The sequence below is a fragment of the Equus asinus genome, chromosome 13, assembly GCF_041296235.1.
Source record: "Equus asinus isolate D_3611 breed Donkey chromosome 13, EquAss-T2T_v2, whole genome shotgun sequence".
NCBI classification, from domain to species: Eukaryota; Metazoa; Chordata; class Mammalia; order Perissodactyla; family Equidae; genus Equus; species Equus asinus.
Window position 1 is genome coordinate 11,811,919 of NC_091802.1, and position 26,520 is coordinate 11,838,438.

The following is a 26,520-nucleotide window of genomic DNA, read 5'->3' on the forward strand; positions in this document are numbered from 1 at the left end:
TTTTGAAAATTATCAAGTCTTGTCAGTTTGTGCCCTCTTTCCCCATGTTCCCTGGGAAGAAGGGTGATGGAGTGGGAAGGCCACTGGTTCTGTGCTACAGCACGCAAGATTTAGAATTCTACAGACTCTAGCTCTATACGTAGTGAGGACCCAGATTTAGAGAAACTGACCAATATTTATCTCCGCATTTGTGTGTGTGTCCAACTCTCTAGGCCAATAAACCAACAAGACAAACAAACTGTGCTCCGCAGTGGGATGCCAGGTGCAATTATTTGCGTGGCTGTTGGGTCTGGCTGGACAGAGACATGCTAACCTTGTCCCATAGGGATCCCTGGGAGTTGCAGCCCTATTCTCCCTCTTAGGACAACAACTTCCAGCAATTGAGTAGGTGTGAGGGCTTGTTGACCCTAGGTACTTCACTGAAATTGCTGCAGCCACTAGGTTCAAGCTGACTTTGGTCTGACCCCCAGGCAGAAACATTAACTCAGTCCAGTTTGCACAGCCTGCTGGGCACAAGATCTTCATGTCCCAGAAAAGCCCAGCCTTAAACCAGGTGCAATCTTTTCTCCAAATTGAAAGGAAACTGAGGCACAAAATGTGTGATAGCCTTAAGAGACACAACAACTTTTCTTTTTTGACTCCTAGCCTCCCATTGGCTTCAACTCCTTGTTCCCCCTCCCCTGTATTTCGTCTAGTGTTATGGAGGGATGGGCAAGTAAAATGAGTGAAGCTGCTCAGGTGGGTGGGGGCTTTGAGGAATTCTGGTACAAATACCTGGACCAAAGTAGGCAGCCACTAGTCAGCTCTAGCAGGTTGCTGCCAACAGGGGAATCAGGCCTGGTTTTACTGTGGTTTTTAAAATTTTTCAAGAGAAGCTAGAAATCCCAATTTCTCTGTGAAATACCAAAATTTTAAAAGTAGCGAACTAATTCAACTTTAAAATTGTGCAAGCCAACAACATGAGCCAAACAACACGCCAGTTTGCAACCTCTCATATATACTGTATAGTGCTTTTATTCCCCTCTTCTCATGATCCTCAGACTAGGGGGAAGATACTATTATTAACTTCATTTTTCAGATATGAAAACTTAGGCACAGAGCAGTTTAGTAGCTTGTCCGACGTTTGAGCCACCAAAGCTGGAACTTGAATGTTTTTAAAGTGCACTTTTTTTTTCTCATTACAAATGCATCCTTTTATAAATAACCTTTTTTTAATCCTAAAGATACTACTTATTACAAAACATAATAAGTTACAGAAAGGTAAAAATAAAGGAAAAATGACCACTAGTCCCAACATGCAAACATAAGCACTACTAATTGGTGTATTTCCTTCCAGAAAAAAATTTTCTCTATTCATTCAACAAATGTTAAGCATCTATTATAGGTCAGGACCTGTGCTAGGTGCTGGAGACATTACAGTGAACAAGATATAGTTCCTGCCCTCATAAGGCTTACAGTCTAGTTCTTGTTCTTTGTTCCATTTTACTGCGAGCCTAGGTGTTGATGTCCAAAGGAGCTTCTTCAAGAAGCCAAAGAGTAAATAACCTGATAGTGCGTTCTGGTGGGCCCCAGGCGTCCTCCTGCCCAGTCCCACTTCGGCTCTCTCCCCAGAAACGAAATGATGAGAGGATTAGATTCCTAGTGAAGGAGTGAAGAAGCAAAAAGGGATAGGGTTTGAGACTACTACCGAACTCTGGATTCAGTTTGCCCAGGACCTGAGTCTTGACCCTCCGTTCTCAAGGAAATGGGTCAGGAGGCGGCAAGTGGTACGTGGCGTCCAGGAAGATGACGAGGGTCCCGACGCTGGTGAAGATGATGAAGGTCCAGAGGAAGAGACGGTCCACTACCATAGCCACAAACTGCCAGTCTTCCTTCAGCTGGGGGCAGCAGGATAAACTGTTCCTGAGCCCCAGACTCCCAGAAAGGCCACCCCCAAAGACCCACACCCCGCCCTCGTCCTGCTACCACATCTCCGAGATGAGGGCAGGCTGCGGAACAGAGGAGCGCAGAGCGGCAGAGGATGGATGGGAGTAAAGAACCAATCGGAAAGCAGGGGGCGGGACCAAGTGAGGCAAACTTCCAGTCAGAAATAAAACCGAGTGCTAGGGGCGGAGCTTGAGTTCGCGGGTGGAATCGAGGCCTCGCCCTGCTCCACCCCAAGTGGGCTTACCGCGTCGTGGTCCTCCTGTTCCTGCAGCTGTCGAGCGATGTAGCTGATGGAGGAAACGACCTCCCGGAGCTCAGGGGGCAGGCCCACAGCCCGGCTTGGACCATCAGTAAATCGCCGCAGGTCTGGGGCGGGCAGATCAGGCTGGAACCTGAAAGAGGCGGGACTGTTTGGCCACGCCCCGGGCGCAAAGACTCATACCCCGTGCCAGCGCTCTTGGCCCCGCCCTAACTCCCTCTTCCAACACGCTGCCAGTTTTCAAACCTGAGAGGGCCCTTCAGGCTCTCCCCGCCAGTGAGGCGACCTCTCGAGCCTACCGCAATTCCTCCCAGCCCTCTAAGCTTTAGTGCTCTCCTTTACGCTAAAGTGGGCAACAGAAGGGATACTACAACTCCCATGATGCTCGACCACAGCATCTTTCCGGAGCTTAGGCCGCCTGCCTCCGCACAGTCTTCTGGAAACTGAGGTTCTCCCTCTCCCTTCTATGTGGGTGATGAAGAGTAGGTACTACCTGTTGGGTTTGGGGAAGAGAAAGTCACTCGGTGGCTTCCGGATGAAATATTCGTCTGTTCCCCGACCCCAGCCACTTCCTGGAGAATCCCTGGGGGCTACAGGTGGCAGCTTCCGCATCTGGTCTCTCTCAGGTTTGGGCCTTTTCAATCCCAGGTACAGAGGGAGTTTTTGGATGAAGATCTTCAGAAGAGAGAATTGTCGTATTGGAGGGGGCTCTCATGACTTCAGACCAGAAGGGAAGCAGCTAACCACCCCCACGCCACATGCCCATTCCTGCACTTGCGTGCATACACATTCCACAGCGCTACAGAGACGGGAAAATGCAACCGCACAGCCTTAAGAGCTAAGTGGGTTGGGAAGCATCTTGACTGAAAAGAAAAGTCAGAGGACTTCCACCCTGATAATACCTAATCCTGAGAATGTTTCCCTGGGACCCAGGATGGGCCGTATTGATGAAGAGAGTGTGAGATCTATGAAATGATAATGATGGGAGGGTAAAATTAATTGTGCAAGGTTTCAATACCCAGCAGGCCTTTGCACTTCAACACTCTACCAGGAGTTGTAGTCCTCCCTCAGGTCTGTGAAAGGGAAGGTTGAAGCTGGTGGGAGGGAGAAGTCATACCTGAACATAAAGCCAAATACTAGGACTGAAAATTTAACACAGGTTGGAGGAGGAGATCTTCTTACCTGATGGACCCAAGGGGGCATTTGGTGGGTGTGGGGTGAGCGATGGTGCAGGTTGAGGACCACGACACTAAGGATGACTGAGAAGGTGACGAGGACCATGGTAAACATGAGGTACTTGATAATGATGGGGACAGACAGGGAGGTCTCAGGTACTTTGTCTGCCAGCAGCAGCAGGAACACGGTAAGGGTCAGCAGGGCAAAGATCGAGAGCCCCATCTTCTCTCCTTAGGAGGCAGAAGGGAAGGTGGAAGGATTAGGCTTTGCCAGAAAGCAATCTCCATGGCATAATCATTGACCATGTTTCCAGTTTGTTCAAGGACAGGCTTTTGGAAGGGCCAACTGCATGCAAATGACTCCTACATTTATACCTCTAGCGTGAACTTACTCCCCTAAACTCTAGACTTATATCCAACTGCCCAGTTAACCTCTCCACTTCGATGTCCAATAGACTTCTCAAACTTAACATGTCTGAAACCTAATTCCCTCACCACCAACTCCTCCCATAGTCTTCCCCATTTCAGATATGACAATTCCATCTTTCCTGTGGCTCAGGCCAAATCTTTTGAGTCATTCTCAACTCTCCTCTCTCTCTCATTCCGTATGCAATCCATAGGAAACCCTATTGGCTCTACCTTCAAAATATATCCTGAAACTGATGATTTATCACATCTACCACTACCACATGGTACAAACCACCGTTACCTCAGGTCTGACTTATTATAAAGGCCTCCTCTTTGCTTCATCCTTTGCCCCGCTGCTGACTGTTCTCAACAGAGCAGCCAGATTGATCCTGTTACAACGTAAATCAGATCATAACACTCCTCTTCTAAAACCTTCCAGTGGCTTCCCATCTCCTTTAACATAAAAGCCAAAGTCCTTATTATGGTCTACGAGGCCTTCCCATTAGCTCTCCAACTTCATCTCCTACTGTTTTCCCTCTTGCTTCATTCAGTTACATTGGCTATTTCTTGAAATATGCAAGGCACACTCACTCTCATCTCAGGGCCTTTGCATTCACTGTTAACTCTTGGTACATTCTCCCCCCAGATATCTGTCAGGGTCATTCTCTCACCTCCTTCAAGTCTTGTTTAAAAATTGAGCAAATATTCCCTTTTTATTGAGATACTCACTGGCCATTCTATTTTTAAAGTGCAACCTCTACCCCCATTCTCATCCTCCTCAACCCCTTTTCCTACTTTATTTTCCTCCTTAGGACTTGTCCTCTTCTAATATACTATCTAATGGATTTATTTATTATGTTTATTGACTGTCTCCCCTACTAGGATGTAAATTCCATGAAAGCAGGGATTTTTTGTCTCTTTTATTCACCAATGTATTCCCAGTGCTTTGCACATTATAGATGTTCAACAAATATAGCTGCATGAATGAATGGACCAACCACTGTAGCGTTTCCAGGAACTACATAGCAATTTGAGCGATGTAAAAATGAAAGAAAATATATAAGCATATGCCAAGTGGCTGATTATTTCTGTGGCATACAACAGGCCCATCAAACTTCATGGAAAGGATTGAAATAAATAACTTTTATAGTCTGCTCTTCTTTAGTCCCATAACATTGGGTTCCAAGATTTGCCTTGCTCCAGGAGAAAGTAGAAGCTACATTTGGAAGTGTTTTCTAGAGCTGCATCCCTCTCCTTCCCTAGACGGAGAGAAGACTTGATTCCAGAGAGAAGGAAAACATGTTTTGAATACCAGAGTTAAGGATATCATATTGGTCTCTGAATCAGACTGGCACTAACCAGGGTTGGAATAGCAACACTGCCTCTCTCTAACTGTGTAATGTCAGACAAACGACTTAAACTCTCTCAGCCTCTTTATCCTCCTCTGTAAAACGGAAAGACAATTCAGTATTTACCTCACAGAGTTGTCGTAAAGGTTAGAATTGAGTTCATATATGTAACATGTTAATTGTATTACCTTATAGCAAGTGCTCAAAAATAGCAAAGACAATAGCAACACTTACATAGAATTTACTGAGTACTAGGCATAGTTTTATTAACTCAGTTAATCCTCAAAATAATCCTATGCAGTAGGGACAATCCTATGCAGTAGAGCTTTCCAGATCAGGAAACTGAGGACATAGAGATTAAGAAATTTACCCAGGGTTACACTGTTACTACATTATGCTATCTCCTAGAGAAATGTTGCTATTATTTCCAAGAGAGATAGGAGATTAAGGGACTAGTTGGTGTCTGAAAAGTCGAAGAGGGAAGAAGCCAGGAAGGAGGAAAAGAAAAGTCTAAGCCCGGGAATTTCTTTGTAAAATGAATGGCAGTTCCAAGGATGAGATCCTAGGATTCTGAAGGGAAGAATTCAGAAGTTACTGGGTGTCAAGAAGTGGGCTGCAGAGGGGAGGCAGAGCCTGAGGCTGGAGGGAAAACCTGGATCCAGACCCTAAGCTCTGGTTGAAGGGAAAACCTGGCTGAGATAGCTGAAGCACAATCCATGTTGGCTTGAGTTGGCAGGAAAACCTTGCCTGGATTGTGGGTGAAGAGGAAGAGGCAAGAAGGAGGGCGGGGGCCCCTTGCCCACTTACCTGCATCTGGTGGCAGGTAGAAAACGAAGATGGCCAGGAGAGTGATGAGGATACATGGGGCAATGACGTTGACCAGGTAGAAGAGAGGCTTCCGGCGAATGATGAGGTAGAAGGTGACTTCTTCACGCTGTCCTTCCCCCCCTCCCCGAGGATCCACCGGATGCTGGATTAGCCGAGAAGGTTTGTGGATTATCTCCCATTGGCCATTCTCTTGGTAGGGAAAAGGAAGAAGAGCAGAAGAAGGAGATACAGATGTGGACCTGTCCTTGTCAGTGCCAGATATGGCGTTCTCCGCCATATCCTAGAGCAGAGGGGGCTGATGTGATAAGGGGCTAGCTGTGGACCCTGAGCTGGGCAGCCTATCTCTAATAATATTGAATGTCTCAATTTCCATATCTGAAAAATGTAGATAGTCATACCTATCTTGTTGACCCCACGGTGTTGTTTTGGGTATGACTGATGGAGTATATTTATCAGCCTATTAGAAACTGGAAATCATAAAGCCCATGGCCGTGGGAGCCATGCCCACTCACCAATGAAGGTACCTTCGTGAATGTGCACTTCCTGCTGCTCCTGCGCATTGGGACCCGAGCCAGTCTGCAGGCTGACCTCTGAGCTGTCATAGCTATAGGAACTGAACACCATGGTACAGTTCTGCCAGTCAAAGGGGAAGTAGGTGACCTGGATGGAGTGGGGTATCACTCGAGCTGCCAGAGAACTAGTCGGGGCTGGGGGAGTTGGGGAGGTCACGGGGCAGATAGGGGTTAGAGGAGATGGGGCATCAGGGACATAGGGACCACCAGGGGAGGTCACAGGGAAGTGGGGTCACAGAGGAATGGGAAGGTTATTAGGGGAGGCCATGGGGAAGGGAGGAGGGTCACTGAGGAAGACTGGAAGCCAAGGAAAGCGGACAGAGAAGATGAAACAACTGATCAGGAGGGCGAGGGAGGTGTGAGGGTCATGGGGGATAATGGAGGAGGGATGGGAGACTCTGGGGAGTAAGGATGTGTGAGGAAAGGGCGGTTTTCTGAGAGCCCCTTGAGCCTCGTGGGCTGAGCTTAAAGACCTGGATGCTGCAGCTGCTTCGATAGATGCCCGGGGGTTGCCAGCGCACGGAGCCATCGGAGGACACCACGACGTTTATGTCCAGAGCAACGTCAAAATTTCCGTCGTTGCTGCAGGGAAGGAAGCTTATCGTCTAGGATCAGGCCCCGCCCTCCGGAGGCCCCGCCCACCTCCCTGTCTTTGGGAAGATCCTACTTGTTTAGGAGCACCACATCTGGTAGCCATACGGATTCTGCCGTGATGCGGAGTGAATCGATGCCCTCGTGCTCTGCAGGGTCCCAGCTCAGCCTGTAGTCAGTCCACTCCTAGAGAAGCAGAGGCTGAGGGGCTGTCCCGGGGTGGAGGCTGAGAGGGGACTTGGGATATCCGAAGGAAGCCCGGGCAGGGAGAGCTGCGCAGGCGGGGGCTGTGGTTCTCAAGGCCGGGGTTCTGATTCTGGCTTCACCTGCACTCGCTGGGACCCCATCAGCTAATTTCCCCTTCCCTCACACCGGTCCCCAGTTTTTTAGTCTGTAAAATGAGGAGGTTGCACTAGCTGGCCTCTAAAACAGTGGTTTTCAAACTACAGTTCGCGACCCTTTAGTGAGGCGAGAATCAAATTAGTGGCCCCAAACCAGTGTAAAAAAAATTAGAATAAAAAATGTTTGTAGTGGAACTCCCGTAGTTAAGTATTGTGTCCTGAAGCTTCTGTTTCAGTTATAAACGTTTCTGAGGTCGGGATGCAAAAAAATATTCACTGGGCGAGACATTTGAGGAAATTGTAAAGACAGCGGGACGCCCTTTCCCACCCGCGGGGGTCTCCGTACCAGGTCTAAGTACACCTTTGTGCTCATCTCCTCATCCTTCTCGTTCTAGAAGGGAAAAGTTTAAAGGGTAGAGGTGATGTAAGTGTAGAGAAAGGAGAGGCTCTGCGGGTCAAGCGCTCCCTGGAAACTCCTCCCTTTTTCCGAGTCCTCCTCTCCTGGGTCCAGGCCCTACCTCCTGGAAGCTGCGTTAGTTTAAGCTCCGCCTCTATCTCAGAAACATCCTGCGGTCTCTACTGCCAGCCAATTCGTCTAGCATCCCCGCCGGCCCTCCGCTTGGCTAGGTCCCGGGCCCCACCTACAGCTCGTAATTCACCCAACTTTGAAGGTCCGCCGGCTGTTGTTCATTGACGCTGTCCGGCACAGGCTCCGCCCCAGCCTGTGACCCCGCCTCAATGTCCGCTCCCCCGCCTGTCCATCCCCAGTTCCACTTCAAGATCCTCCCACAGGCCCGTTCCTCACCCTACCTTGCTCTACCCGTGGCCTGTCCAGCGTCACCCTCACAGCTGGGCAATTGGTCCAATTTCGCTACAATCTCTGCTAACAGCCCGTCTGTCTCTCGGCCTGGCCTCGTCCCAGGCCCCGCCCCCAGCCGTCCCTGGGCCCTGCCTCGCCTAGGGCCACGCCCCCAGCCGGTCAGTGGGCGGGACCTCTGCCCCAGGCTTGCACCCTCACCAGGCTGATGAGTTGCGCCAGGCTGAGACCAATGCTGACCCCGACGCGGTCTCCCACCTCCCGCGCTGGCCGCACCGAGCTATCATAGCCCGAGAAAAGTTTCTCGCGAAGTCGGCCCTCTGCCTCCGATCCGCGGGCGCCTGGAGGAGGAGAGCGCTAAGTGAAGCCATGGTGCCCGGCCACGACCTCTGGCTCTGTCACTGCCCCTTTGAGGCCCAGACTTACCCGGGACGAGCGGCGCCCCCAGCGCCCCCAGCAGCAGCAGCAGCACCCCTGGGGTCATAGCCCAGCCGCGTCGCTCAGTGAGTTCGCTCGGTGAGCCGCAGAGACCGCCAGCTCAGGGGAAGTGACGAGGCGCCCAAGAATGTGCACCTGTTGCTGGGGGGCAGCAGCCAGCCCACCCGCCCCGCCCCTGGGACTTAGTCCCGCCCAGAGCAACTGCCAACGCCTGAGACCTACAGATGACAGACAACACTTCAGTTGTATAAATCGTTTTTAATTGAGAAAGCATGGAGTGGAGACCCGGTCCCCTGGGAGCAGAGCCAGGAGATGAATGGAGCCAGAGCGGGGTCTGTGTGAGTGAGGGGAGCATCAACCCCTCTTGCAACAAGCCGGAAGTAGAAGGAGCCTGAGGAAAAGTGACCTGCCTCGGAACCCTAGCCCCTCCCTTTGGGGCCTCCTCAGTCTACCCTGTCCAGGGATGAGGCCACTCAGTCTCCCTCATAGTTAAATGGTGTCTTCCAGGTCTTTTTCGGGCCTGCCCCTAGCTCTCTGCGTTTTTCAGAAAAATCTAGTCAGGCCCTTTTTGGGTACCTAAAACCCAGCTGAGGTTATAAGCTGTAAGGTAAAGCAGGTTCTATTCAGTTAGAAGCTCTGGGGTGTAGGAGGTCTAGAGCACAAGAACGGTGGGACTTATTGCTGAATTGGGGTCTCTTCACTGGGGGGGGGGGGTCAAGGCTATGTCCCATTTTACTTTTTAGTCTAGACCCGTTATCCTAAAGACCTCAGCTTTAAAGGGGACCTGGAAGGAATTCCTGCTGAGGTAGCTAAGTGTTCACGTGCCCCCAACCCAAGCACAGGTCCAGTCATGCCATGGTTTTGGCCCCTTTCCCATCCTAGCTTCCAGACTATGAGCCAGAGATTCCTTCCAAAACTCCTCTGCCCTTCCTCAGACTCTGTTTCCCTGGCAGGACCCCAGCTGAGTTGCAGGAGCTAGAAACTACATGTAAAAATAAGGTTAGCATTCTACAGGAAGACTACAATTTTCAGAAAATCATCTAGGAAAAACAAGAAGTGATTTTTGTTCCATCCTTTACTTAGTTCTTTATAAATAATAGCTGGGTCCTTTCCAGAGCTCATCCTTAACAGGTATCACTAGAGAAGGTGGGAGGGTGGGTCTAGAACTTACTCTAGAGCAATAATATGGCTATATAGGCCCCAGTTCCATCCTGAGGGGAAGGGCTGAGAGTCATGGTCTATGTCCTAGAGCTGAGATTCAAAAGGAAATATGGCTCCATGTGTGTCTAGAACTCCATGCTCTAGAATTGGGTGTCTCTGGGATAAGAAAGTTAAAACTGTGGTGATCTGAGACTGGTCCCAGTCAGGCCAAGGCCAGCAGCTGGACAGGGCTCAACTCCAGCCTCTTTCTACTTGGAAACTATGGATCTATCTGGGTCAAGGACAGAAGACTGATGGATCCAGAACAGAGCCTGGCAGCATGCCTGCGTTCCAGCACAGAGCCTTAGTGCAGGAATGGCCCTGGCTGGGATGCCTGGTGTTCCAGAACCTGTCCAGAACAAGGCAGAAGGTGGAGTAGGGAAAGAAGGAAACTAATCCTGAGCTCCAGTGGACCTATAAATCTACGGCTCAGTGGCAATGAAAAGGGCATAGGGCTCTAGGAACTGGCTGAGCCTGGGGAGAGGAGTATTTATGCCCTGGTTCTGTCAGTTTTGTAACCCCCAGTGCCCTCTGGGGAAAAGGCTTTGGGGGTATGTGATTGTGGAAGGAAAGAAGTGATCAGCCAGGACCATTTTCAGACATCTCCCTCTCTGACCCCCTCCTGGGCCCAAAGATCTAGGCCTCAGCAGCCCTGGAAGTCACAGTCAGCCCCTAGGCTCCCTCAGGTTAGAGCACCTGGTGGGACCTGGCTGCTCAGGGCATAAGTGTGGCAGCAGAGGCGAGAGCAGGGCCAGGAGCAGGTGGTGGTGGCTGGCTCAGTGCAAGTGCAGGGAGCCTCCAGTCCAGGGACTACATTTCAAAGGGCAGGGGGACTGGAAGGGGAGGTCTCAGGGACACTGTGGAGAGAAGGCTCCCGGTACATGGCCACTGTGAAGGGGAGAGAGAGGAGCAGGAAGGAGAGTTAGGCACAGAGAGAGCTAGGTAGGGTTAGAGCTCTGAAAGGGCTCCCCTTTCCTACACTTATCCTCTGGGAACCCCAGCCCACAAGAGGAGAGCTCCCCAAACCCCCAAATGCCAAAGCTTCCTGGCTTGACCTGTCATAGCAGGTGTCCTCTTAACACTTGTAGCCCCTGAGCTAAATATCCATGTCAAGGTCAATACCCTCCCATGCGGCCCACCTTTTCTTGAGTCCATACTCACCCTCCAGCAGCTTGGGCACAAAGTGGGCAGCTGCCTTGGTCTTCTTGACTCGATTTCCCTTCATGACTCGACCCTCCTTGTCCAGGCCCAGGTACCAGGCCCGGCCAGAACGCTGGCGATAGAGAGCAGAGGCGTAGAGGACATAGTAATTCTCAAAGACGCACTCCTTAAAGCGACACTCAGCTGTGAAATGTGGCTGAGGAGACAAAGACCCAGGAAGGCACACACAGACAGAGAGACAAAAAGACACATCACTGGACAGAAGGGAGCCCTAGGAAGAACAAGCCAGGGTATAATCCATATATTTCAGGTTGAGAGGGCCAACTTCTGAGCCCATGCAGAAACTGGGAGAAAGAGAGGATGAGGCAGGCCTCTGAGGGTCAGGAACTAGTCTTTTGGGAGCCCTGGAATAAGAAGATGCCTTCTCTCCACTTACTCCCAACCTCCACCATCCCCTATCCTGAATGAATCTGGGGAAGTGAGTAATAATGAGTCTAGAGGAGTTAGGATGAGAAATGGGAGCCCTCAAAGGCTGAAAGAGTTCGACATTCAAAGAGCCTGGGAGTACTTGGGGGGCTGTGTAAGGAGTATGGATTGGAGGGACCCTAGAGGAGGTGCTCTGAAGTGAGCAGTGATGACAGGACATCAGCAAGAGCTAGAGGGAGAGGGAGTCCTGAACTACAAAATATTTGTAGTTGAGAAGGTTGTAGCTAGGGGAGTCCCCAAACCCCAGGCCACTCAGCCTCACTGTCTCACCGAGCTGTAGAGCAGCCCCTCAGCGTTCATAGCCATGTAGTGACCCAGCTTGGCACTCTGGATGGTGACCACGCGGAGCCCCACTGGGATCAGGTTGAAGTGGGCTGGGGGTGGAGAGAGAGGGTGTCAGTACCCCAGGCCTCGAACCCTCATCTGAGCTGCCCCCATCTCAGCTCCACCTCCTCCCTTGGGGGTCAAAGAGTCAGAATGAAAACAACAGAACCTGAAAGGGAATAGGATTGTCATCTCCTAGCCCCATCTCCCCCTTCCCACCCAGCCGCTGGCTTCCCGTCTCACTGAAAGAGCTGGTGTCCTCTGGGGTGCCCTGGATGCTCCCGTCGGGATTCGCCTGGAGGTAGAAACCCTGGCGGCAGAACAGTTTGGTGACGATGCCTTTGAGCTGAGGCTCTGGAGAGAGAGACATTCATCTTTGAAAATGACAGCTCTGTTCCCAGAAACATTTCTACACTTGGCAGGACCAGAAGAAAGAAAAGAAAGGAGAATGGAAGGAAGGAAGAGGGTCCCAGGGACCCAGCTCTCTGATCCTCCAAGCAAGCTGTCTCCCACCTCTCCTTGACTCCTGAGAAAGCTGGGGTGTGGGTCCCTTCTGGTTCTTCTAACCACCAGCTTTCAGTTTAATTTATTGAAATTTATTGAAATTGCTTAATTCCTACTCTACAGCTCAACCAGAAGTGGGGGGAGGGGAGAAGAGGGAAGAGGAAGGGGAGAGCTACAGCAAAAGGCAGAAGACAGAGGGAGACAGGCAGGGTGGCTGAAGGGGCAGTATGTTGGCTAACGTAGGGGGCAGCAAGGTGACCACAGGGTAGGGGCGCCGCCTCAGGAGTGGGGGTGGGACTGGGCCTGACGCTGACTCAGCACCTGCTGCTGCGGCTGCCGCTCACTGGGCGCGGGCCTTGCCTTGGCCCAGCGCCGGTCTGTCTGACACTGACCCATCTATCTGTTGTCTGTCTGTCTGTCTGTCAGTCTGCTGGCTCGCGGGGGCCCAGCTCTCCCTGAGACTCAGCCAGGTAAATCGCCTGGGGTGGGGCACATTCGGTACCAAATCGAGGAAATGGGAGGAGGGGGCCGGGGAGCTGGCGAGGCAGCCTGAGTCACGTGGGGCCGTGTCCCACTCAAAGGGTGGGCTGCGGACCGTACCACTGTGGACGGCCGGCGGCGGGGGGAGGAGAGCGCGAAGGGCCACCCCTAAGGGAGCTGGGAGCGGGCGGGAGTGAGGCCAGAGGGACTGCCTGCCTGTCGTACCTGGACGGGGACCACACGCTAACCCTCACAACTCTCCTTCCCCGTCGCTTGCTCTAGGCCGACATCCCTGTACCTCCTTGGAGGTGGTACGACCCCCTAGTCTCGGCGCGAGTCTCCAGCCACGTACTGTGTCTGAGTTCCTCGAGGCAGAGGGTCCCCTGAGTCTGTGGGACCCGATTTTGGAGTCGAGTAGGGGGTAATGGAGGGTGCCCAGTTCCCTTCTTGAAGCGCAGGTCGCGGGAGGAGGGCGCACAGAGGGGCGGGCTGGCGAGGTAGCTGCAAGGACACCCGGGGGAGAGCTGGGGAGCTTGGCGCCGAGCCAGGCAAGCTCGGCCAGGAGGAACCCAGCCGAGGCGGGGAGGAGCGGGAGAACCGGGGCGGGGGCGGGGCTGCCGGAGCCGCAGGAACCCTCGGGGTCACCCAGGCGTCCGGAACCCCCAGGCCCCTCCACTCGGGATTGAAAGAATCGCGAGAGCCGGCACGTAGGCGGAGAACGGTGGGGGTGGGGACTCCTGTGTTGGGGGCGGCGAGCAGGAGCTGCGAGGCTTCGGGGCGCCCGGCTTAGCCCCTCAAGCCTTCCCCTTGCCCTCGAAAGCAAGGAGAGTCGGCGTTACGGACAAAAGAGAAGGGAAACTGAGGCATAGTCCGGGAGAGACTTCGTTGTTCTGGCCCACCCCCTTTCACTTTCGGGGAGCCCCCTCCATCCGGCCCCATTCTTCGGAGTCCCTGGCCTCAACCTCCCAGGCAGAGAGACCCAAGGCCGGGAGACCCCGTCCCAGCCACTCACCCGGGCCGCGATCTGGCCGCGCGGGCCGCCCCCCGCACAGTCGCACCTTGGACAGCAGGATGAGGAGCTGCTTCTGGCAAAGGGACTTGGTGCCGCGGGGACACACGCGCCGCTGCGCCGACACGGGCCGGCTGCCCCCGGGCTCGCGGACCTCCCGCTTCTGCCGGATCAGGCTACTGGCCAGCGCCGCCATGGCGCCCCGGGAAGAGACACCCCCAAACCAGCAAGCGTCCGGAGCGCGCTGGGCTCCCCCAAAGAAGCCCGCTCACCAGGGCATGCTCGACACTACAGTCCCGACTCAGCGCCCCACCCACAGGACCTGAGGCTAAACCATAGACCCCTCCCCTCACCCCCCAGCCCCCGGCTCCCACCCTTGGGCTCCGTCCTAGCCCCACCGGACCCAGCAGCCTAGGTGCCTCTCAGTTGACCCCACCCTCGACTTTTGCCCCCTACTGAAAACTACCCCTTCCCTGCTCTCCAGTGTCCCTGTTCCCACTTCCCTTATCCCAAAGCCAAGACCCTCAAAATTCCCAAGATGTGGCTCCAATATCCCCAGGCACCTTTCCACCCTATTTTGGGGCCCTGCTCGCCTGCCAAATCCACTCTTGTAATCTAAAAGGTGTGGGTCCTTAGCTTTGGGGATATATTAGCTCACCCCACCCCACCCCTACTAGGGCGCTGCCAATGTCAGGAAGGAACCCAACCTTGGTGTCTTCTTCATCCTCTAAGTGGAGAAGATCCCCCACTTTTTTTACTGAAATCCCCAAACACTATGTCTGGGAATATCCAGGCTGTTCTTGGTCAGAGAGAAGGGGATGCCAGACCCTGTCTCTGGACAATGCCTTTTTTTCACCAAGTCACTCCCATTTCTAGTGGTGCTGGGCTCCAAGCGGCTGAGCCCCTTTCTTCACCTTGTTACCCTCCACTCCTTTTGAAGTCACCTCCAAAGCCGCCCTTCCTAGTGGATACACCGGGTGGTTGTCTGGAGGTCCCTGTTACCTCGAAATAAGGAACATCGGGGTGTTTTTTTTTTTTTTTCTGGCTGCCCCTTAATTTCCTGGGGAACAGCTGGTGCTGTTTAGATCCCACGCCCTCCAATCCAGGCAGCCCCCCGAGAGGAGTGCACCCACGTTGTCACTAGTCCCCAAATGTGCACAGGCCCCCTACAAGTCAGAGCGCATCAGAGCTTCCTGTCCTCCCCAAGACTGCCTATAGCACCCCCTCTTCCTTCCCCGACGCCCCTCAACCTGTCCTGTCTTGTTGATCCGGCGACGGGTGGCGCTGGCTCCGGTTCCAGGCTCCTCCCTCCCTGCCCCCAGCAAGCGGAGCTTCCCCCCACGCCTGGCTAGGCGCCCAGGACCCCAGGAAGGAGTGAGGGTGTCTCCGCAGAGCGCCCTGGTACAGCGAAGTCGGAGCACTGGGCCTGGCGGCTGGACCAAGCGCAGCGGCGGCAGCGGCGGCAGCGGCAGCGGCTGTTGGGAAGCTGAGGAGGCGGCGGCGACAGCAGCTCCCCCTCCTCGGAGAGCGGGCCCGGGGGCGGGGCAGGGGGCGGAGACGCTGGGGAAGAGGGGGGTGAAGCTGGGCGGGCGGAACCCCGGGGTTCCTTGGAGGCAGGGAGTGGGGACGGTCCTAGGGGCAGGAGGAGCCGAGGCAAGGCCGCATGTCTCGGGCTTCAGAGGAGGAGGGACAAGGAGGCGACTCCACTGAACGGAACCCTGGATGGGGGGAGAGGTTGGGCTTAAGACAGATGGAATGGCGGACGCCCCGAGAATAGAGAAAGGGACCCTACAGCCCGGGATGGGAGCTCACAACTGGATGAGGGAAATGGGGACAATAACTGAAGAGATAGAGGTAGTGGTGAGATCTAGCCTGGGGCGAAATCCGGCCTCCTTAATATCTCTGCTTTTGTGTGAGCCAAATTGGTCAGTCGCTGGTCTCCATACCGCTCTCTTTTCCACTTTTGTCAGCAAATACATTCCCCCCATCCTATTGACTCCTAAGAGAAAAGACCATAAGAACTAGGGGGAGATGGTTGCCGGAGGCTGGACCGGAGTGGGAAAATTGCTGGGCACAGATTTGGAATGTAGAGAGGCCGGAATGGAACGACCTATGCCAAGAATGGGGTGGGAGGATGGGGAGGAACCGGCGAGGAGGCCTTCTAGAACGGGATCTTTGGGCAGGGCGCTAGTTGTGTCTCCCAGGCGAGGGGCGAGCAGTCACCCTCCACATTCCGCTGGCCAACAAGAAGCACTTTCCACGCCGGTAGGAGCAGCGTCTTTAATGGGCCCCGCCTCCCACGCCAGCTAAGCCGCCCCCCTTGCGTGCAGCCTTTGCCTCCTCCACCGCTGCGCGCAGGGCCCGGGTAGGGTCCCCGCGGAGCCGGGCCAACGCCCCGCGCAGCGCAGCGGCGCCGTCCCCCGCGAGCAGCTTTCGGCCACTCAGAAAATAGTGGGGCAGCATCCCGGCCTCGAGCACACGGCCCAGCTCATCCAGCAGCCCGAGGCAGCAGGCGCCCGCATTCTCCGGGCGCGCCAGATAGAGCGCAGGCAGCCGCTCGCACGCCCAGTAGAGCAACGTCCGCAGGAGGTAGGGCGCCGCGGCCCGGGTCCCGGCCACCAGCGGGCGCAGCAGGGCCTGGGCCGCCGCGTGCGCTTGCAGCAGCGGAGCGGGGATGCGCGCCTTGAGCGCCAGCTCCTGGCGGGCGAAGCAGAGCTGCCAGCCCGAAGCGCCTGGCCGCTCTGTGCCGCTGCCGGGCACCAGGTAGAAGGACGACTCAGAGGCCAGCGGGCCGGCCCACGAGTGGCTCCGAGCCCCCTCGGGCCAGCCGGCCACGGACACCACGGGGATCAGGTCGAAGAGCAGGAGGTGGCGCGGGGGTCCTGGCGTAGCCAGGAGGACAGTGGTGAACCCCGCGTGTCGGGCTGCGTGGACCAAGCGCGGGGCACCCGAGACCGGGAACAGGGACTCAGCGACCGCGACCAGAGAAGCAAAGAACCACGCAGCCACCTGTGCGGGGCACAATGTGGGCCACGCCTCCGGAGCCTCCGCTGGTTGTGGGACTGGGCTAACGACGGCTGCTTTGGTGACGTCACCATTCAGTTTTTTCGATGGTACGGCAAAGCCAAGATCGGTTACGTCTTGCCCAGGTGACTCGGGCCCTGAAACGTTACTAAGTGATTTTTCCAAAGACACCTGCGGCTCAGACTCACTGATGTAACCATGCGGCTGGTCCACCGAGCTTTGCCAGTCATTGGGACTTCCTTCGCTTTCGATTCGGTGGGCCGAATCACGTCCTCCTGGGACTGGGGGTCCTAGGCAATCCTGCCACGCCTCCCGGACCGAGGTTCCGCCTATCTGCTCTGGGAGACAGAGCCATGCGTAACAGGATTCCAAATCCAGTTGCAGCTCCTGCCCAGTGCCGTCTAGCGAAAACACCGGCACCAGCAGCGTGAAGCCGGCGTCGTAGTGAGGTCCCCGGGCGTAGGGACCTAGGGGTGCAGGCCCCAGATCCAGGGAGCCCTCGCGAATCCCGCCACGAAGCAGCAAGAGCTCTGCCTGAGGAGGAAAGCGGGGGTCCCTGCGGTGAACAAGACCTAAGGGAAAGAAGGCATTGTGAGGGCGTGACCCAAAGCCGGGACGGGGCTGAGAGCTGCGAGTTCCCGAAGGCAGGGAGGGTTACTTACCCAGCAAAGAGAAGACAAAGTCCTTGGCCCGGAGGAGGTCTGGTCCCGGCTTGGGCCCTTCACTCCAGCTCTCCTGCACACCCAGCTCCTGGATCAACTGGGTTAGTTCCTGCAGCTGCGCCCCAGAGCAGAAGTCGATGTCCGTGAGGGGCCGGGCTGGGGCTGGGGGAGGCGGGCCCCACCAGGGAGCGCTCCCCCAGACCGTGGAAGCCATGTGGCTCTATCGTTTTGGGTTAGGGAAAACACGGACGTGAGAAAGCCTACACAGGCCGTTCCTTTGCTGCCGAAAAGTCGCCCCCGTTCTTTTCTCTTCTCGAGGCCGAGAGAGTGCCCCAGACACAGTCTGCCAACGGGTCTGAAGATGAAGGGCTCTAAATTTAGTCTTGAAAACGAACAAATACCTCCCCCGTCCTTGCCCTTTTCTCACATGCTAGTCCCCGCCCCCATGGACCAGTTCACCTGACTCAGCAGGTAAAAAGTAGCCCTTGGACCCATCCTACGGAATGCGATAGCCAGTCTCCTCCGCTGCCCCTTGTCTACCTCCCCTTACCTCTTTTTCGGAAAAGGCTTATGGTCTGCGGCTTCCCTCTTAGGGGTAGCTACAAGGGTTGGAAAGAGAATGGATAGAACGATTCAACAGGTAACTTCTTCCTGCTGCCCATAAGGCCACGCCCCAAATATGACCACGCCCCTTTCTGGAGCTTGTCGGGGTGGTTCCGGGAGAGCCCCTCCTCCAGTCAGAGTTCAGTCACTCTTTTCTCTTTGCGGAGATCTCGCGCTATCCTAGGAGTTGTAGTTTGTCTTCCGTGCTATCAGGGCGTTGGGGCCACGCCCTCACGTTCTTTCTTGTTCCGCTGAAGTAGTGCCTGATGGAAGTTGTAGTTTCTTTGGAGACAAACTGTTCCTTGTCTTTCCAATCCCAAGTCAACCCCATACAAACATTCCTTGGGATTGCAGCAGAGGAGTAATAGGATGGATCTGAATAGCAAACAATAATGGGGGACATATCCTAGGGCCTTGGAGAAATAGGGGCCTCTACTTTCCATGTGTGAATAGAGGAGCCCTGGTCACATGGATTTAGGAGGTTTCCTCCATGCAATTGTAACTTCATTTTGCAAATGAGATTGCACCCTAGAAAGGTTGCACATGACTTGTGCAGGGTCAGAGCTGAGCCAGAGAGGTGTTGGAAATGGGTTCCCAGGCTGGGTGGGGAGGCAGGCATCTCCTTGGAATCAGTGGTTGTGGTATTAAGCAAGAACACACAGGTGGTAACCCAGAAATGGACATCTGACTTGGGGAAGGGACATACGTATTAGCGATGCCCACCTCAGACACACACGAGTGGTGGCAGGGAAAACACTTTGGAATCTCGCAGCTCTTGTGTGTACACAGAAGAGTTATCCAGGCTGAAAACCAAGACCAGAAGAAACTCCCAGCTGGACTGGGGCAGGGCAATGGAAAATTATCAAGGAAAGGAAATTGCTGTCAGTAACCAGTGCTATCAGGGACACAGCTTAAGTCCAAGATGAAACTAGGAGACAGAATAATAGGACAGAAAGATAGGAAACCAGGGACAAGCTCACAGATCAGACCAACCCATCACTGGACCAGGACTTCTTACATTTTCATTTCCCTGGGGACTGTCTCCAGAATGAGATGGGCCTAAGTCCATGGGCAAGAGACTGAGGAAAATTAGAGGCCTGTAAAGGAGGGGACTGTCAGAATCCAGAGCTCAATTTGGGGAGCACAGATCTCAGGGATTCCTAGTCACTAACAAAGAGACCTCTTCTTCCTCAGTAACAGAGAGCCCCAAAACATAGCCCAGGACTGGGGAGGCAGGTTTCCATACATCTGATTGTGACCTGAGAGACTAGATCAGGAAAACTGAAGACTGGGCTCTTTCTTCCAGTCTGGGGTAATCAGGCATCAGGCATCCTGATGTCTTACTTCCTCCCCAGAGGGTGACTTCTGAGCCACCCTAAAAAGAACCAAGCTCTCTGGGCTCTGCGGAAGCTTTGAAGATGCTGAGGATGAGTGACAAGGGAAAGGAAGGTTCCTCTAAACTCTAAAGCATTGCTATCCATTAGGATTTTCTGTGATGGTGGAAAAGTTCTAAATCTGTGCTGTCCAGTACAGTAACCACTAGCCGCACATGGCTATTGAGCACTTGAAATGTAGATAATGAAACTGAGGAACAGAATTTTAAATTTTATTTAATTTTAATTAATTTTATATTTTAATAACCATACATGGCTAGTAGCTACTGTATTGAACAATGCAACTCTAGGGCCTTGGGGATAACGAGTTTGGCTCCGCTACTATGAAGGAGAGGCAGGGGCAAGGATAGCCCCAGTCCTCATAGGCCTTGTGGGGAGCCAGTGTCAGGAATGGGGATAGGATGGGTGCCCTCAAACAAGCACAGAACACTTCTCTTGCCTCTTTATTCCTGATGCACATTTGTCCTCTCTTTTTCCGAGGTTCTCATCACACACTGATATCCCCACTCCTTGATGGTCTCTGGTGATTTGCTGGGTACCTCTTGGCGAAGGCGCCTGAGAGATGGAGCTTCACACTTGTCCCTGCCCACTCCAAACTGTCTCTGGCGGGCATCAAAGACCACCTGTCCTACCCGGGTGCCTTGCCCGGGACAGTGGGGCTTCCAGTTGATTTGGGGAGGCATAGACATCTGGCGATAGTTCTGGCAGGCTGGAGGAATAGTATCCACAGGGTGGTACATCCAGTCTTGGCTACCTGCTCGCCGAGACAATGGTTGCAGCTCAATTAGTACAGGTACCTCTGAGAAGGTTTGCAGGTCATTGTAGATCACCTGCGCCTTGGAAGAGCAGGAGTTCGGGCTGAGTGGGACAGAAGTCCATAGTATGTGCTGCTCTGCATCCTCCTTCTGAGGAGTCTCCACAGATACAGATGACTTCATCGGGGACAGTGTTGACTTTGCGGTCTGAGGTGGGCCCAAGACTTGGACAGACTCAGTACCTGGAGCAAGGTATGGGTTCTTGTGGAGGTCAGGATTTGGGATAAGGCATGTGTCCTTGTGGAGGCCTGATTCCTTGGTATGGCCTTGAGTCTTCGGGAGGCCAGAGTCTCGGGTAAGGGCTGGGCCCTTATGGGGGCCAGGATCTTGATTAATTCCTGGGTTCTTGTGGCATTTGGGGTCTTGGGTATGTTCTGGGCTCCTCTGAGTTCCAACATCTTGGGTAAGACCACATTTCCTTTCAACTTCAGTGACTTGGGTAGGATGTAGATTCTTATGGAGGTCAGAATCTTGAGTAGGGCCCAGGCTCCTGTAGACTCCAGAACCTTGAGTATTCTTATTGTCTCTTGTAGTCTCTGGATTCTTGTAGTCTCCTGAGTCTTGGGTAAGGCCTGAGCCCTTATGGAGGCCAGAGGTTTGGACAAGGCCTGGGCTCTTGTGGAGACCAGATTCCTGGGAAAGGCCTGAGCTCTTGTTGACTCCAGAGTCTTGGGGAAAGTATGGGTTCTTCTGGGGGTCAGAATCTTGGGTAAGGCCTAGACTCCCATAGACTCCTGGATCTTGGTCATTTCCTGCACTCTTGTAACCTCCACATTCTTTAGAAGGGCCTGGGATGTTTTGGAGACCAGTTTTTTGGGAGAGATCTTGACTTTCGTAGAGTACAGTCTCTTGGTTTCCTTCTAGATTCCTAGAAACTCCAGTCTCTTGCATAAAGCCTGAGGTCCTCTGAATGTCAGAAGTTTGGGGAAATGGTGTGTTCTTGTGGAGGCCAGAGTGTTGGGTGAGACATGTGCTCCTAAAGATACCTGCATCTTGGGTAGGATCTAGGCTCTTTTGGGGGCCACAATCTTGCGTAATGACTGGATTCTTGTGAAGGCTAGAGTCTTGGGTAGGGCCTGGGCGCTTACGTAGGCCTGGATCTTGAACAAGGCCTGGGTTCTTGTAGAGGGCTGGATTTTGGGTAAGGCCTGGGTTCTTGTGCAGGCCTGGATTTTGGGTAAGACCTGGGTTCCTGGGAACTTTAGAGTCTTTTGAAGGGCTTGGGGTCCTTTGGAGGCCAGAGTCTTGGGTGAGGCCTAGACTCTCATGAAATTCAGGAGATTGGGGTTGGATTGGGGGTTGGGAAATGGTGGAGAACTGCAGAGGGATGGGAAACTGGGAAGAGGGGACAGACTGAGTAGACGTGGAGGTTGGGGGAGAGGTAGGCGTTTGTATTATGGTGGAGGGCTTCTGGTTGTTGGCAGCTTGATGAAGGACAAAGGATCTGGGAGAAACAAGAGGCAGAGAAAGAGTGCATGGTGGAGGAATGGTGCATGGTGAGCTCCGGGCATTGGTTGGAGAATGAAAGCAAGGTTGAGAAGGTGTAGCATCCTCGGAGTAGACCAGGAATTTGGGGTAGACTGGAGCTTGGGAGTCTGTGTTTCTCCTCTCAGAACTGCAAGGATGGAAGCTGCAGTAAGGGAAGGTCTTGGGCTGTAAGAACTTGTCTTTGGCATCATTTGAGATCTTCCATTCCATATTCCCCAACTCCAGGTAACCCAGTATGGATCCTGTGGAGGGCTTGGCACTGTCCTCACTACGTTGGTTCAATGTTGGCTTAGCTGTACCAGAGCTCACTGGGCCCTGTCCCTCTTGGGGCCTGGAAAGGGTGCCCAAGTACTTTCTGGAATATTCAGAGTTTGGCGGGGGGCACACATGGAATAAGTTCTGCCTAACCCTGCGGGCATTGTAGACCACATGGCCAGTGGAGAGGCCTTGGCTGAAGGCAGCCGGGGGAGAGGGAATAGGAGTTAGGATGTGAGTAGGGGTGGTGGCAGGGACAGGAGCAGGGACTGGAGTGGTAGTCATGGCCATGACCAATGCTGGGGCAGGGGTTGGGGCAGAGATTGGGACAGGGGCTGGTGTAGGGGCTGGGGCAGGAGTAGTGGCAGGGGCAGAAGTTGGAGGAGGGGCTGGGACAGAGGTTGGGGCAGGGATCAGGGTATGGGTGTGGGTATAGTTTAGATGAGCCTGGGCCAGGGTGCGGGCTGGAGTGTGGACTGTTATGTGCTCAGGACTGTGGCCCAGGGTGTGGACTGAGGTGTGCTCAGGGCCCTGGGCCTTGGCGGGGGTGTGCTCAGGGGGATGGCTGGGAGAGCAGATCTGAACCTTGGGGTGGGTGCGCTCAGGGGGGTGGCCTGGGCAGTGGGTCTGGGCCTGGGCAGGGGTGTGCTCAGGGGAGTGGCCTGGGAAGCAGATCTGAACTTTGGGGTGGGTGTGCTCAGGCGGGTGGCCTGGGCAGCGGGTCTGGGCCTGGGCAGGGGTGTGCTCAGACGGGTGGCCTGGGGAGTGGGTCTGGGCCTGGGTGGGGGTGTGCTCAGTGGAGTGGCCTGAGGAGTGGGTCTGGGCCTGGGTGGGAGTGTGCTCAGGGTGGTGGACTAGGGAGCGGATCTGAACCTGGGGGTGGGTGTGCTCCGGGGGGTGGACTGGGGAGTGGGTTGGGGCCTGGGTCGGGGCATGGATTGGATCATAGTCTGGGGTCTTAGTCTTGCTCTTCTGGGGCAAGTGGAGTGGAACCGTGTCCAACTTGCTCATCCTGGGGAACTGGGAAGATGTCTCTTGCTTGGAGATAAAGGTGGCTTGGGTCTTTAAGGCTGGGACCTGAGAGGCCTCCCCAACTCCCATCATCCCCTCCTTCCATAGTCCCCATGGAGCCTCCACGGGAGCCCTGGCCTGTCCATACTGAGGTGGCATGCAGCAGCACCTAGAAGCTTTCTCATCATTCGTGTCTGGTATCCAGGAGTCGAGGTGTTTAGGGTGCCCGAGCAGGAGGCTTGGGTGATGATGGAAGCGGGAAGAGACTCTTGAGAACAGGTTCTTGGGATCCACGGAGCAGCGCATACACATGGGATGACTGCCTATACAGCTGGGTTGCTTGTCTGCAGGGAAAGGTGGGATGAACAAGGCTGGGTTCCTGGGAGGCTGAGAATGGGGAGAGGGATAGAAGAAAGGAGACAGACCCACATCCCCTTGAGCCCATGCTGGGGCCCACTCACCTTTGGGGAAAAAATGATGGAAAAGAATCCGCAAGGAGCTCTTCAGATGCTTCCAGAGCTGAGGGGAGCAGGAGAGGGGAGAGTCCAGAAGTAGGTGAGCCCTGAAGTCCCACCCTGGCCACATTCCAACAGCCCTCTCACCTCAGCTCCTTCAAGACCCCAGAGCTCCCCCAACCCTGGTGCCCAAACCCCGCACTGACCAGAATCACCACATTGATTCCCACATTGAGCAAGATGAAACTGCCCAGAATCAGAAGAATTGAGTCTCCTAGGTCCTGGCACTTCCTGAGGTTGGTGCCAGAGCACACTTGGGCTCTGTGGTGGGCTCGCTCACCCATGGCCGGGGGTCCCAGGACTACCTGGGCCCCCTGGCCCCCATATACTCACTAGGATCCAGAGTCCTCTGGTGGGGGAGGGGGAGAAGGACTGGATCATAATGGGGCAGGTGGTTGGGGTCACAATGAAGGAGGGGGAGGAAAAGGAGGGCCTAGGGTGGCATTCCGTGGTAACTGGGTCCAGGTAACCTGAGCCTGGGCAGTCAAACAGGGCTGGGAAGACAGCACACCTCCCCTCCCACCCTCATTTGTTCCCTCTCTGCCTGCTGACTCACTCATTCAAACACTCACGAGTTCCATCCCCTTGACCACTCCCGAGACTGGAAAGACCTTGGCCTCAGAGCCCTGGAGAAGGCCTGGCTGGAATCCAGAGCCCTGGCGGCCTTCCTGCCACTCACTGGGCCAAGGCCTACATCTGCTCAGATGTGGAACCCCCATGTCTGGAATCTGACCTCAGCTTCTTACATTGGGCTGAAACTCCTTTGGGGACAGGGAGAGCAGAGACACAGAGTTGGTGCCCAGAGACCAGTAGTTTGGAGTCTGCAGCTGCAAGATCTGCTTAGTGCATGGTGCAGGACCAGGGGGATCCTGCTGGGAGGACTGTGGTCAAGGGGAAATTTATGCCAAGAAGGAGACACTGGCTTCTCATTTCAGGAAGCCAAGGCCAGGGACCCAGGTTGGCAGAAGGAGTGGTGCTTCCAAGCCACAGACCACCACAGTGTTTCCTGGACTCTGTTGCTCTTTATTCCTCTCTCCATGCCCTGCCCCACTGCCTGCTGTCGCCGCTGGTCAGTTAAATTTCCCCGTCCGGCTCCTGTGCACCGACGGCCTCGAGGCCAAGGTGGAAGGTGGCGGCAGTGAGTTGGCTCGCGCTCTGTTCTCCTGCACCTGCCGCTTCAGTTCCAGGCTGTCGTACACCTGGTGGTTGGTATTGCCCCCTGGATTCCGTCTGAGTGGCACAAAGGTGGGCGGAGGTGGGGAGAGCTCAGCAGCCTGGACTTCGGGCAGGCGCTGGGAGGAGCGGGAGAGCAGGGCTGGGCTGGGAGCCGGAGCCCGTTGGTATGAGGCCTCGCCCAACACCGTGAGGGAGGTGGAGGTAGTCAGAGGGTGCCGAGCGGGCAGAGCCTCAGCCCATTCAGCCGCCCGGCGCCGGACCTCATGAGGATCTCGGGAGCTGTAGCTCAAGTGTCCCGTGGATGGGTGGGGGCTGCGGTTGGGCTGGCTGTAAGCGTGGCTGGGGAGGCTCCGCCGGTGGGACTGAGGGGAGTAGGGCTCTCGAGCCTCGGGCCGGGAGACCCGGCGCACCAGGACACAGGGAGGCTCAGAGCCCTCCAGAGCACGCCGCCGCTGATCCCAGGAGTCATACAGTAGCTGGCCCCCTGAGGAGTAAGGGCTGTGCCCCCCGGGGACCCAGGAGGGGTTACGGAGCAGCTGGCGGGGAGGTGGTGGGGATGAGGTCCACTGCTCAGTCTCCATATTGCCCCAGATGCGGGACTGTGAGCAGTGGGGCCTGTAGGACTGCAGCCTCAGCTCTGACTTGGCCTCCACACGCTTTGGCATGCAGCGCAGCTCAGGTGACAGGTAGAGAGAGGGTGGTGGCAGGCTGGCCAGAATCCCACCCTGGCGGCCCCACAGCCTCATGGGGGAGGGCAGGCCCATTCGGTGGTAGAGCCCTCCCCAGCCCCGCCGTGGGTACTTGGGATATGGGAAAGACAGGTCATCCTCCTCTTCCAGGTAGGAATCCAGACCCTCCCCATCAAAGCAGGGCATCGGCCGCAGCTGTGACATTTTGCGGCTGCAATGTTGGCTACGGAAGACTGAGCGGTTGTGGGGACACTGTGTGGGGTTCTTCAGCCTCTGCTGGTGGCTGCGGCTTCGGCGGTAGCAGCGGCGGTGGCGGCAGCGTGAGCAGTGGTTGCGGATGTGGTGATAGGAAGAAGAGGAGTAGCAAGTGGGCCGGGCCATCTTCACTTGTACAGGGTCCAGGGTGCAGTAGATGTGGACGTCTTGGGCCTTGGCTGGTGAATCTTTGGGAGAACTTTCACAAGCTTGCAAGATTTCATCTGAGGGAGGCAAGAGTCCATGAGCGCAGGGCAATTGTCATAAGAGTTCAGGGTTGAGAACACCAGGGCCTGGGTTTCTAGGGCTGTGGTCGCATGGTGGTGCGCAGACCCTACCTCTCTAGCTATCATACTTACTTTTTTGATTAATCCAGCAGATCATCTTGTCTAAGACATTCTGGAGCCCATGCCACATCTGGGGGGTGGGGGCGGTAGGGTAGGGGGGTGAGAGTGAAGGCCAGGCTTTCCACTCCCACCCTCCACCCCTATCCCAGCCAAGACCACTCCTGCACGTAGAGGTGCAGGCTGCAGCTGGCTTCTATCCTCAGCCGTCTTTATCCCTAGGGGTGGTTCACAATCATCACTGACCACAGTTGCCATGTTGATCCCAATGTTGACAAGAATGATGAGGCCCAGGAGCAGGAGTAGGAAGTCCTCAGCTTCCTGGGGACCTTCTTGGTATTGATTGCAGCACCCCAGGGTGTCATACCAGAGCTGGTTTTCCATGGTGGGGGGGTCCTAGGGCCACCTGGGCCGTGCCCCC

The 26,520-nt window shown here is 54.8% G+C and overlaps 5 protein-coding genes across 14 annotated transcripts; all 5 read right to left on the reverse strand.

Moving 5' to 3' along the window:
* Positions 1–996: 996 nt before the first annotated feature.
* CHRNB1 (cholinergic receptor nicotinic beta 1 subunit) lies at positions 997–8,867 on the reverse strand. Of its 8 annotated transcripts, none has more exons than XM_014861531.3 (11): positions 8,693–8,867; positions 8,468–8,607; positions 7,796–7,840; positions 7,185–7,294; positions 6,991–7,099; positions 6,458–6,605; positions 5,925–6,134; positions 3,368–3,591; positions 2,679–2,860; positions 2,171–2,318; positions 997–1,877 (listed from the first exon to the last, which is right to left on the reverse strand). In XM_014861531.3, exons 1-11 carry the CDS (start codon positions 8,748–8,750, stop codon positions 1,737–1,739), a joined length of 1,515 nt encoding a protein of 504 aa, XP_014717017.1. In that variant the 5' UTR covers positions 8,751–8,867; the 3' UTR covers positions 997–1,736. The 8 variants fall into 8 exon arrangements, with proteins under 8 accessions (XP_014717017.1, XP_014717018.1, XP_070338527.1 ...); XM_014861532.3 differs by having other exon boundaries at positions 6,458–6,578; positions 8,693–8,856; XM_070482426.1 differs by lacking the exon at positions 7,796–7,840 and having other exon boundaries at positions 6,458–6,578; positions 8,693–8,851.
* A 75-nt stretch (positions 8,868–8,942) lies between these two features.
* FGF11 (fibroblast growth factor 11) lies at positions 8,943–15,701 on the reverse strand. 2 transcript variants are annotated; one of them, XM_014861530.3, is made up of 5 exons: positions 13,872–15,701; positions 12,119–12,229; positions 11,822–11,925; positions 11,066–11,177; positions 8,943–10,792 (listed from the first exon to the last, which is right to left on the reverse strand). In XM_014861530.3, exons 1-5 carry the CDS (start codon positions 14,062–14,064, stop codon positions 10,722–10,724), a joined length of 591 nt encoding a protein of 196 aa, XP_014717016.1. In that variant the 5' UTR covers positions 14,065–15,701; the 3' UTR covers positions 8,943–10,721. The 2 variants fall into 2 exon arrangements, with proteins under 2 accessions (XP_014717016.1, XP_014717015.1); XM_014861529.3 differs by having other exon boundaries at positions 11,066–11,261.
* A 306-nt stretch (positions 15,702–16,007) lies between these two features.
* Positions 16,008–18,363, reverse strand: TMEM102 (transmembrane protein 102). Of its 2 annotated transcripts, none has more exons than XM_014861528.3 (3): positions 18,105–18,363; positions 17,555–17,774; positions 16,008–17,464 (listed from the first exon to the last, which is right to left on the reverse strand). In XM_014861528.3, exons 2-3 carry the CDS (start codon positions 17,766–17,768, stop codon positions 16,149–16,151), a joined length of 1,530 nt encoding a protein of 509 aa, XP_014717014.1. In that variant the 5' UTR covers positions 17,769–17,774; positions 18,105–18,363; the 3' UTR covers positions 16,008–16,148. The 2 variants fall into 2 exon arrangements, with proteins under 2 accessions (XP_014717014.1, XP_014717013.1); XM_014861527.3 differs by having other exon boundaries at positions 17,555–17,909.
* A 144-nt stretch (positions 18,364–18,507) lies between these two features.
* Positions 18,508–24,008, reverse strand: SPEM3 (SPEM family member 3). The gene is given in 4 exon segments (XM_014861526.3): positions 18,508–20,080; positions 20,082–23,464; positions 23,582–23,639; positions 23,782–24,008. Coding segments are annotated over 4 exon segments (3,621 nt in total). The 5' UTR covers positions 23,920–24,008; the 3' UTR covers positions 18,508–20,038.
* A 688-nt stretch (positions 24,009–24,696) lies between these two features.
* SPEM2 (SPEM family member 2) lies at positions 24,697–26,499 on the reverse strand. The gene is made up of 3 exons (XM_014861523.3): positions 26,346–26,499; positions 26,115–26,172; positions 24,697–25,979 (listed from the first exon to the last, which is right to left on the reverse strand). The coding sequence occupies exons 1-3, from the start codon at positions 26,481–26,483 to the stop codon at positions 24,706–24,708; spliced, it is 1,470 nt and encodes a 489-aa protein (XP_014717009.2). The 5' UTR covers positions 26,484–26,499; the 3' UTR covers positions 24,697–24,705.
* Between the last annotated feature and the right edge of the window lie 21 nt (positions 26,500–26,520).